The 11891-nt window shown below is 43.1% G+C and overlaps 1 protein-coding gene and 3 non-coding genes across 4 annotated transcripts; all 4 read left to right on the plus strand.

The window, feature by feature from the left end:
* The first annotated feature begins 7847 nt into the window (after window positions 1-7847).
* On the plus strand, window positions 7848-7920 carry Trnav-cac. Its single transcript has one exon. It is a non-coding gene; the product is annotated as a tRNA-Val (tRNA).
* Window positions 7921-9597: 1677 nt separating this feature from the next.
* Window positions 9598-10939, plus strand: LOC6553325 (deoxynucleotidyltransferase terminal-interacting protein 2). The gene is made up of 2 exons (XM_001979153.3): window positions 9598-10134; window positions 10551-10939. Exons 1-2 carry the CDS (start codon window positions 9664-9666, stop codon window positions 10917-10919), a joined length of 840 nt encoding a protein of 279 aa, XP_001979189.1. The 5' UTR covers window positions 9598-9663; the 3' UTR covers window positions 10920-10939.
* LOC6553326 lies at window positions 10169-10484 on the plus strand. Its single transcript, XR_046823.1, has one exon. It is a non-coding gene; the product is annotated as a small nucleolar RNA U85 (small nucleolar RNA).
* Window positions 10940-11266: 327 nt separating the features above from the next.
* On the plus strand, window positions 11267-11339 carry Trnav-cac. The gene has a single exon. It is a non-coding gene; the product is annotated as a tRNA-Val (tRNA).
* The last annotated feature ends 552 nt before the right edge of the window (window positions 11340-11891 follow it).

Raw genomic sequence — 11891 nt, forward strand, 5'->3', positions numbered from 1 at the left:
CACTTACAAGTATTTAAACGTCTATGGCGTCTACAATTATACGAATTTTTAAGATACTAACACTTCGCCTTAAGATTCAGTTTAGAGTCGGTGTCTTTTCCAAACCTGCTGGATTTTGAGCGTTTATTTCGTCGCTCATCTGTACGGCTAACACCAGGCAGAGCCATCAACGCATAGCCAACCCTTCCACCCACTTGGCTATATGCTGATGTGACATTTATGTGTGTAAGCCGACTCTTGACAATCAAAGGGGACAACAATTTCGGCAATGCCGCCGCCCACAACGATGGGCAGGATGACACCAGGCAGCGTGGGAGTGCAGAAAGAATGAAAAAAATTCCATTAAAATTTTTGCAAGTTTTTAATTCGTTTTTTAGGCGGCGGGGCTTTGCCGGAACACGGCCCAAATGTTTGTGTGGTAAATGCAAAGGGGCTCGTTCGCCGTGTGCTCGGGATGCGTGTTCCCGTCAGCAGCGTGAAAATTCATTTTGTGGACAGGCGGGGTGTTCGCCGAGAGCTGGGAAATTTTTCGTTAAATTTTCCTATATATACAATTTTTTGTACAGAATTAGACTGTGTTATGGTCATGGCTGTGGCATGCGCCGGGCGTGACCAACGGATGGGGGTTTTTAGGGGGTGTTCCAGGAGGGGTTAGCGCCTGGATCCTGTTCATGTGCACGGGGTGTAAAAATGGGCGTTAACTCAATAAATTAGAATTTTTTCCGTTGCACAAAATTGTTTGGGAATGCGATTTCTCGTTTTACACATTCCTCTTTCAATTCCTGGCTCTGGCGTTTGATTAAATATTTTTTCAATTTGATTTTAATGAATTTGCGAGCAGCTTCAAGTTTTCATTTCTGCCGAATGGATTGGGCGAATTTCATATTTCAGTTTTAAATGCGTTCTCTTAGAAATCTTTAATTGTTCTGTATTTAAAAAGTTATTCTTATAATATATGTACAATCAGGTAAATTCTGTAAAAAACAGTCTGCTTAATTCTTAGCTGTGCACTTCGTAATCAACCTATTTAAAAACCCATTTTAATTATTTTTCCAAAGGTTTCACTTAATGCACATAAATGGTGTTAAATGTTGAGGTTTCGCAATATTGTTTGGTTTTTTCTTTGCGAGTCCTTCGCTGGAATAGTTTTTGTGATGGAAGTTTAGCAGTAAATGTTAAACAAAAAACTTTTACCCTGACCACGGCTTTTAAATGCATTTTCTCTAAATAGACACTCAATTTAATTTGTTTTGGATGCTACATATTTTTGCACTCAAAGCCTGACGTTTGTTTTTTGTTGCCAGTTGAGATGAGAGTTTCCTCGCAGCTTTCGAAGAGCAGCACGCACCTGATCATCGCTCGCGGTTATTAATATTTTCGCCACTAATCACCAGAGACAAGTCCACAATTAGTGGCACAATTAGTGCTTAGTGACATCTTGAGTCACTATCAGTGATAGTAACGTGCCAGTGCAGTGATCTTAAAACTATCAAATTTAATTAAATTGTGCTCCGCTGTCCAACGGCCACGTGCCGGCAAGCTTAACACAACATCCGTTGGAAAGCTTAACAAACATCTGTGAGGAGCTTACCATTTGGTTCCAGCAGCAGATAAGTTCTGGCCTATGTATCAGATAGAAGCTTTTAGTTTCTATTCTGCCCCAAGATCAATTGATATTATTGCATACTCTTAGGCGTGCGATGAAACCCGGACAATTTGACAAGCCGCAGTCAACGACTACTAGTGCTACTAATAAGAACAAGGCAGTTCTAGGAGAGGAACTTAGAAATGCCGTCAACGCGCCCTCAGATAATGATACTCTACAAGTATCCGATTTTGCCGCCACAGCAGCTTCATTGGCATCTGCTTTTTCGAGCGTCAATGGGTCCACATCAGGAACCGCCTCGCGCTACCAAAGCCCTGCTTCAGGTGAAGCCTCGCAGCGCTTTCAAACAATAAAGCGCAAGTCATGCGCCTCCCCAAAGACTGATGGGAAAAAAGCTAACCTCGGCAAGAACGGTGATAACGTTCCCATACCTCAATCGAACTATAGTGGCAGCTCAAACCGTTTCGAATTGCTAGCGCTTCACCCAGATGACATGGAAGTTGAGAACGCCAACGACGTGCTATGTGAGAGGCCTAGTACAAGTCATCAAGCTGCCATTGCTGCGGCGAAGCGGGCCGCTAACTCTCCTGGCACCTCAGGTTCTCCCAACAAGACGCAGCCCAAACCACCGCCCATAGTGATGGAAGGTATTGAAAACGTCTCTCTGCTCATGCAAGAACTCAGGAAAATAATTGACATAAATAAAGTTGAAGCTAGGGCTTCACTTGGCGGTATGATGAGACTCTATGCAAATGACGCTACCACTTTTCGTAGCATTGTCAGTTGGCTTGAGCAGGAAAAATATGAATTCCATTGCTACCAACTGAAGGAAGATAGGCCGTTTAAAGTCTGCATTAAAGGCTTACACCACAGCACGCTTCATAGCCAGATTAAGGAGGATCTGGAAAAATTCGGACACAAGGTGCTTGACGTCCATCTGCCCCAGAGGCGCAGTGAGCCAGGCACCCCTGTAGCCAAGCCGGTAAATATGTTCTTCGTGAATATTGCCGCCGCGGCCAATAATAAGGAGATCCTGCTAGTCAAGGCACTTTGCCATATGCGGGTTATCGTTGAGCCCCTCCGAAAGCGCAATGCTGTTGTGCAATGCCATCGATGCCAACAGTTTGGCCATACGGCTAAATACTGTCGTAAAGCGCATATTTGCGTCAAATGTGCTGGCGAGCACGCTGCCAGCAACTGTACTAGGCCGCGCAGTGAACCGTGCACGTGCTACAATTGCGGACAACAGCACCCTGCAAGCTATTCAGGGTGCCCCAAATACCAGGCGTTCCTGCAACGATCTCGGCCCAAGCGTGGAGTTGGAGCTCGGCCTACTGTGAATAGCCAAACCGAGACAAATGATCAAACTAGGAGCAGACCAAGAGTAGCCACTCGTCAAGGTGTCTCCTATGCAGATGCAGCTAGGGGAGGCGTGCATGTCTCTCAACATGAACAGCAGAACAACCCAAACATAAACCAACGAACCAACAGCCGCAACCGCTCGACATCGAGATCTCGAGTTGCAGCTCAACGAGACAACAACCGCAACCGTTCAGCATCGAGATCCCGAAATACGGCATATCACTCATCTCTTGAAAATAACATTGAAAACATGATGCGAACCCTCAATGGAAATATCGATTCACTCCGCTCGTTACAGGATAAACAGACGGAGATGATGATGATGATGCTCAAACAGCAGCAACAGCAGACACAGCAGCAGGGGCAAATTCTTAATTTGCTTGCTGCCCTCCAAGCGCAACGATCAACAATATGATGCCGCTGCGCATTCTAATGTGGAACGCCGATGGCGTTTCCACGAAGCTGCCAGAGCTTGAGTGCTTTGCGCGACAAAATAAGATCGATGTCATACTAATTAGTGAGACTCACTGCCGAGGAAACTTTGTGCCAAAAATATATGGTTTTGATGCATATCCAGCTAATGATCCAAGTGTTGGCAATGCTAGAGGAGGAGCTGCGATCTTTATAAAATCTAGCTTGGTGCATTATCCTCTGAGCCCTGTTACCAGCGAAAAAGTACAAATAGCGTCTGCAGGAATAAACACAGCGCTTGGTGTGATCGACTTTGGTGCGATTTACTGTCCTCCTCGTTTCACATGGACAACAAATGAATTTGCTGACATACTACCGCTAAATCATCGAAAATTTATAATTGCAGGAGACTGGAATGCATCTCACTGGCTCTGGGGCTCAGGAAGATGCAATCAAAGAGGTCGCGCTCTCGCGGATCTTATTCTTAGTACGGAAGTCAACACGCTGGCTACAGGCAGTCCTACTCGGTATCCGTACGGTAGGAGAGGAACTCCAAGCTGCATTGATTTTGCAGTAACGAAAGGCGTTCTCGATATTCATGCTTCCATAACATCGGCTCCTGATCTCAGCTCTGATCACCTGCCTCTTATCATAACGCTGGATGTCACAGCATTGACATATCCTACAGCAGATCGATTGATAACCAGACACACCAACTTAGAAATGTTCTGCGGTCTTCTAGAGCAATCTCTGTATCTTGATATAGAAATCAACTCAGAAGAAGATATTGAGGACGCAATCAACCTATTTGCTGTAAAGGTGAAATCGGCAGCCATAACAGCTACACGAACGTTGACACAGAGACCCGTAGCAGCAGGTATACCCCTCACACGGGAAATTCTTATTTTAATTGCTGAAAAGAGACGACTTCGGACAAGATGGATGAGGTCCCGCCACCCTCTAGACAAATTAGAGTGGAACAGAGCTCAACATATTCTCCGTAAGAAACTGGTGGACCATAAAGCTGCATGGTTCGACGAGAGGCTTACCAACACTGGTACTGGAAGCGAAGCGAGGCATTCTCTATGGAAAGCGACGCGTAGTATAAAAAGGAGGTGCCCCAGGAAGGCACCACTAGCTAATGAGAACGGAACATGGTGTCGTTCTGACAAGGAACAAGCGGAAGTGTTTGCTAGGCACTTAGCTGAACGGTTCAAGCCCTTTAACCTTGCCAGCCAACAGGAAAAACAAGAAACGCAGGAAGTCCTCGAGCAAGCGCTGCAAATGGATGCACCGATTCTCCCGTTCGACCAATGTGAGATATCAGCGATCATAAACCGCCAATCCTCTAAAAGAGCACCAGGCCACGACATCATCTGCAACGCTACTCTGAAGGCGCTGCCTACTCACGCGATCTCTTACATAACGTTGATCTTCAACGCTATGTTGAGGTTGCATTACTTCCCTGCCCAGTGGAAATTTGGCTTAGTGAGTATGATCCACAAGCCCGGAAAGCCAGAGAGTGACCCAGCATCCTACCGGCCAATCAGTCTCCTCCCATCAATCTCGAAGATCTTTGAGAGACTTATCTCTGCCCGAATTGCTGGGATAATGTCATCCAGAAGAGCCATCCCTGATCACCAATTTGGATTTCGTGCAGGTCACAGTTCAATAGAACAACTGCACCGCATCGTTGACCAAATATTGCAAGCCTACGATGAGAAAGAATACTGCAATGCGCTCTTTTTGGACATTAAGGAAGCATTCGACCGAGTCTGGCATATTGGCCTATTGGCCAAAATAAAAATGACACTACCAGCACCGTATTACTTGCTAATGCGGTCCTACTTGGCGAATAGGCAGTTCGCAGTACGTTTCCACTCCGCAACCTCAGGGATACATGAGGTCAGTGCAGGAGTGCCTCAAGGAAGTGTACTGGGTCCATTATTGTACTGTCTGTATACCAACGATATGCCGCAGCCAAATGCTAGTATGGACGCCAACCCTGACAGGATGACTCTAGCCACTTTCGCCGATGACGTCTGTGTTACTTACAGATCATCCTGCGAATATGAAGCAGCAGACGGCCTACAAGAGTACGCTGACAGGTACGAGAAATGGGCAAGAAGATGGAATATTGGCATAAATGGTCAAAAGTCAGCTAACGTGTGCTTCTCACTAAGGAGGAAAACACCACCTGCTGTTCAACTAGGTGAGGAGATGGTACAGCAGTGTAGTACGGCCAAATATCTTGGCATAACATTAGATCGCCGGCTCACATTTGCTCCCCACATAGCAGCCATCAAAACAAGGGTGAGAGCAGCTGTGACAAAGCACTGGTGGCTCCTAAGAAGCAACAGTAAACTCTCCACCCGAAATAAGCTCACCCTATACAAGCAGGTCATTGCTCCCATCTGGCAATATGGTTGCCAAATCTGGGGGATAGCAAGAGATAGCCAAATCAAAAAAATTCAGGTGGCCCAGAACAAAATAGCGAGACAAATTACAGGCTGTGAGTGGTACATTCGAAATAGCGTGCTACATAGGGACCTAAAACTAGTTACGGTACTACAACAAATCAACTTCCACTCCAGTCGGTACAACTCAAGACTGATGAACCACAGGAATCGTCTCGCTAATGATCTCACCATTACTCGACCGAGGCAGAGGATCAAAAGACGTCAACCAAGAGACTTAGTGCTAAGATAACAATAGCTTAATAGCTAAACATTAATTATAAAACAACATGAGAGTATTAGACCAAACTAGAAAAAGCTATATTAAATATTCCCTATAGCCGGAGCGCCAATTGGCAGAAACAATAGAAAATAAGGTAATAAAAGGGTTCATAGCTATCCTGTATATCTTAATAAACTACAATAAAAAAAAAAAAAAAAAAAACTTTCGATACCCTTTCTGAGGGTAAGATCACACCTGTTTTGCCTTGAGCTTGTGTTTTCTGGCTTCACTTTGGCCCGAGGCTTGCATTTGCCAGACTTCGAGCTTAGAATTAGAATCAGATTTAAGCAGGCCACGCCTTCTGTATACCACTTCGGGTATACGTCGGGTATTTTCCACCTAAGCAAATACGTAAAATATTAAACATTTCAATTTAGCTTCAGCCCAATTTATTCTGGTTTGGAAAAACTTCATTTTAGTTCGAATGAAACACTAGCGTTCCCAACAGATTTTCATTAGCCACACAGTTATTACCGCACAGTGTTTTATCAATAAATATTTTAGAGAGGTAATTTCGAATTCGTTCTCCGCTTGTGCACTTTCATGGTTCTTCGGTGTTCTTTATTGCTACGAATAAAGTTTACGACTTTAAAAACTAGGTTCGGTATAGTCTGTTGTGGGCGGGTCAAAGGTTTCCCGCCGAACTAAGTTACTCAACCGAGAACAAGCAATAAAGGGATGTGGTCTATGACATTTTTGGGCAGGAGTAAAAATTATAATAATACAGAGGCAATTCCATTTATAACTTGTTTAATTATATTCGATCTCCAGATATCACTGCATATAAAATAAATGTGCTCTTTTTTCAGCTCAGTAAACCTGAACAAATTCCAGTTTGCTTCTAATAATGAACACAAGGAATTTTTGCCATTTTACACACTATATTGGCAATCAAATTAATTAATGTGTGAATGGAAAAGTCACCAAAGCGTTTTGCACTATTTTATTTAATTAGCACCAGCTCAATGTGCAATGAAATTAATTATCTGCATTCGGTTTAATGCGGCGTGCCTAAGTAAAGTAAAATGCTGGTTGATGGCGCTCAAAATACAAATAAACCTGCGAAATTGTGCCAGATTAGCTCTGGCTTTTGCAAAATGAAAACTGACACTTTGTCCCGCTTAATTCGTTTTAGTGCATTTAACATTTAGAATCAAATTAGTGGCGAATTATCTAGTTCACTTTTGTTTAGTAAGTTTGACATATACCCCCCTTGCTTTTCAAAACTCACGATGCTTGAATGTAAAAATCATTTATAAAAAAGGGGCCAACCCATAACGAATGATGACAGATGTGCAAGTCAATATAATATAATATATTATAATGTGAGTAGATAGCAATCCCAAGCCCTGTATAATTTATTCGTATATCAAAAAGTAGTTGGCTTACATAAATGATATGTGCACAGTTGTAACAAGTTATGTAGGCGACCACTTAACCTTGACCACTCCGGTTACAAGATTTTGGCCCCAACTGAATCATTGCCGAAATAATTTTATTTGAACCGCGTTTGTATATGGTGCAAATATTCCTAAAATGTTTCTGCTAAAGACCACGGAAATTAGTCCCTGGACGCCGCGTACGTATGTATATAAATATGGTTATCTCGGGCTTTTAATAGTTGAGCTTGGGACATCCAACCTACCTACCTGTGTACATATCCAAGAGGTTTACTTTCTAAAAAGGCTGGTACACCGCAGGTGCAACATTGGACGCAGTTTCTTCAGCTGTTTCCGTAGTGTAGCGGTTATCACGTGTGCTTCACACGCACAAGGTCCCCGGTTCGAACCCGGGCGGGAACAATTCCTTTTTTTTTTTAGCAAATTATTAATTTTTGATAAAAAAAAATTTGATTTTTTATTGGTTTTCTTACATTTGAACTAATTCCAAAATGTAAACTTCTTGCTTGACACATATTTCAAAAGATATAAATGCGTGCTTGCATGCAAACAGCTGAACATAAACAGGTGTAATCTCAACATGTTGGGAACTCGAACCCAGCCAAGGGCGAGTCAGAAATAAATTTTTTATCATATTCTTAAAATGTTTTTTTTTTTACATTTCCCCAATACTCAGTACCCCTGAAACGTAAATTACTTCCACATATAGGCTATACTTTTGCTTTTGCCTGCTTTAATGCGCAAGCAAAGGCGAAAACCCACCCCGATTTGGTGCGCACCCAGCACGTCTGGCTACTGGCAGCTTGTAATTCCCAAGTGCTTATTCGAAAAATGGGTAGTATAAATACGACACCGGCTTCCTTTTTACTCGGAAGTGTATTCTGTGATTGTTCTGTACATTGATCGATATTCAGGTAACTGCATCTGCTTATCAGATCTGTTCAGAGCCGACCCTCCGTCACACCTTTGTGTTTCCCAGTAATTCTGCCTGGCGTTGCCGTGGCTCCTCGTCCGGATCGGCTTTCCGCTGCCTTCCGCCGGACAACGACGGGTTATCCGGCGGTCGACGCACGGTCACGCACCCCCGATCCGTCGCCCCCTCCGCCCCGCGTAGTCCGGTCTCGACCGGGAGCCGTATTGGGCGGGGACGGGCGGCGGTCCGGTGCTGAAGCCGGCGACAGTTGCCCGAGTCAGCCACTTTCAAAATTTGTTGGTTAAGTAACTTAGTAGCTTAGCTTCGGATTTTCGTAACAAATTTGCTGTTCAGAACACTTCCATGTACGCGGCATTGCCGAGCAATTTGCCCATTCTTTTGCTGCCGCGAATAATCTACACTACCAATAACATTGTACTCAACTACTTATATAAATGGTAGTAACTTGTTTATTTTACGACCTTGTTACAAAATGACATCCTGTGAAGTGCATTAATGTCCAAATTGGTAGCTAAAATGGAACCCCAAATGGGTTTTTGACAGACAAAAATACCTAAGATAGCAGCATGTGTTACTTCTGGGATTACGATACGAATTTCGACTTACATAGGTGGTTTTATGTCTTAGGATTAATAATGCAGGTTTAACAAACAAAGGTATGGCATCAGGATTACATTGAGGCCAATTTTCTTCCCAAGACATATGGTACATAATTACATACATGCAAAGTTATGTACAAATTTACCACTAAATTCACAAACAATTTAGCAGCAGTGGATTTGCAGTTGTCAGCCCTATTCAGTTCATAGATCGCCCAAGACGACTGTATTGTTTGATGTCGTCGGACCTACATATCTTTCGGAACTAATATTATTTGTGAAAGGTTTCTTATGACAGCAGGTATTGCTTGAACAATTGATGGTTATATATTAATACGGGAAAACATATATAAATTAGGGGTATTCTATTGGTTATTAAATCGATTGTGAATTGTTTAATTTTTAACTATGCAGATCAATACTTCGCAGACAATTAAAATTGGGACCAATTGTTTTTTAAACTAAAATTATTTCAGTAGCTAAGATTCAGGAACACCCTTAGCAAGAGCTAGTATATTCAAAACTAAATGAGGCGCAATTAGTACATTTTTCTGCTTCTGCTGCACGGTCACACTGCTTGCATCTTATAAACAAGCGTGGTCGCTGCACAAAATGGATTCTGTATTTCTGGTAGACACAACAGGCCGCCAGGAATTCAATGGCGAGCAGCAGCAGGAAATTGTGTACAACAAAGAACTGCTCCTGGCAGAAAGTGACGCGTACAGCTCCGGCGAGGAACCAACTGAGGGCGCAGTGGAGCTCTTTGGCCTGAAGCTGAACTGCAAGGAAGTGCTCGATGTTGTGAGTTCCCTACCTGACCAAAGGAAGCCGGTCTCCAAGGTTGCCAAGCAACTGGAGGACCTCGGCGAAAAGGTAGAAAGTGCAGTGGAGAACTCCAGCAAACCGAAAGTGGTGCCACGGAAGCGGGTAACAGAACTGAACCATGAAGGTCCGCACCTGGACCTGCGGCGGGAAAACCTGGAAAGTGACATGAAGAGAACGAAACAGGCCTTGAATCCAGGTCTGGATCAGTCGCACGCACTTCCCACCGTTGGAAAGAGGCAGCAACCCCTCATCAACAGAGTAAGTGTGTAGCTATGTTGTACAAACACCCTTTTGCCCATGATGACATATTCGACATCGGAGTTTGCGCATTGGCGACCGGACCTAAGGCTCAGACTTTAGCAAATTTAGTTTCATCCGTTGTAATCTTTGCTGCTGCACTCCAGAATTGGCAGTAGCCGTAAGGCCAGCGGGACACCACATGCCAGGTATCAAGACTATTATCTGTCCTTAAGTCCTAGACAGATAGTTTAGTTTCTGGCTTACAGAACACCCAACTAGAAATGAAACACGCACTATTGTCGACCCAGGAGCCACTTAGGTCCAAGCTATTTGCCATGGTGACGACGTCTTTAGTAATCTGAATGCAACATATGTATCTGCAGTAATTTCCTGCTTACAACTTGCTGTTATTTCTAATCGCCTTCTTTTTTCAGGCTGAACGCTCCAAGACTAAGGGCAAAGGATGGTTTGATCTGCCCGCAACAGAGATCACCGACGAGATGCGAAACGAACTGAAAATAGTTCAGATGCGATCGGTTTTGAACCCCAAGCAATTCTACAAGAAGAATGACCTGAAACGTCTGCCCAAATTTTTCCAAATCGGAACTGTGTTGCCTTCGCATTTGGATCACTACCAAGAAAAGAAGTCAAAGAAGAAGCAGTCTCTGGTCAATGAGTTGTTAGAAGACGAGAGCTTCCAGAAGTTCAACAAGAGGAAGTACAACGAGGTTATTCAGCGCACAGACAAATACGCCTATCGGAAAAACCTGAAAAAAATGAAAAAACTTAAGAAAAATAAATAATTATTTAATATTTTAAGCCCAAACTTACTTGTCGCTCTATTTCATTTGAACCTAAATGGATCCCATAAATAGTCAAGTCAAACACTCGTAATTTACGAGCCTAGAACGTACATTAAAGAACAAAAGCGAAGGATCCTTATGGTAAAAACCTCTTCTACGGAAAATAAGATTTTATTTTTGGGGTTTCTCCAAGCTGTTATCTTCTTACACTTGTTTTCCTTTGGCCAAATATTTGAAAATATATTGGATATTGGATTTATTATTTTTTTTTTCCTTTGTGTGTTTAATAGTTCACTAGGAATTGCAATATGTTTTTTGGGTGATCTCTAAACTACGCTCTTCATCAAGTTTCCGTAGTGTAGCGGTTATCACGTGTGCTTCACACGCACAAGGTCCCCGGTTCGAACCCGGGCGGGAACAGTTCTTTTTTTTAGCATTTTTATTTTGTGATAAATTTTTTTTATTATAATTTTTGTTACATATCAGTAGTGTGTGATCAACTAATTTATAATATAAAAATATAACAACAGATCTCAGAATTCCCTATAAAGCTGTTCCTGGAGTAAATGTACTAAGAATCAAGGCATACTTTTAGGCATCATCTTTGAAAAACCCACAATAATTTCATCCGGAACGCCGCCGCACCGATATATCGTATGCCTTGGCAAAAATTTACCCATTACAGCCCCTTCATAAAACTTGTAATGTCTCGTGGTGCACCAGAAACACATTAATTCACATTTATTTACTGTATCAGCTGGCTGCTATTGGACGGCAACTTTGGCGCACTTTGCATTTTTATTGCACAACATCCGGAGGCAAGGACTCTTTACAGCATTCAACTGCGAGAGATTCGGGCGGACGGGAGGGCAACCCCAAGTCGGCCCCAAAGGGCCATTACCACAGTACAGGCGAAGCTGCAATTACAAACAGTTGTTCAACTGCTTGACTTAAAATGCAGCGGGCCAGTGG

Source organism: Drosophila erecta, unplaced genomic scaffold (assembly GCF_003286155.1).
Source record: "Drosophila erecta strain 14021-0224.00,06,07 unplaced genomic scaffold, DereRS2 tig00000000-arrow-pilon, whole genome shotgun sequence".
NCBI lineage: Eukaryota > Metazoa > Arthropoda > Insecta > Diptera > Drosophilidae > Drosophila > Drosophila erecta.

Bases quoted from the DNA above. Each gene is read 5' to 3' on its own strand.
- LOC6553325 (XM_001979153.3), top strand. From the start codon at position 9,664: ATGGATTCTGTATTTCTGGTAGACACAACAGGCCGCCAGGAATTCAAT. The intron at 10,135-10,550 runs GTAAGTGTGTAG...TTCTTTTTTCAG, and splicing joins AGCAACCCCTCATCAACAGA to GCTGAACGCTCCAAGACTAA.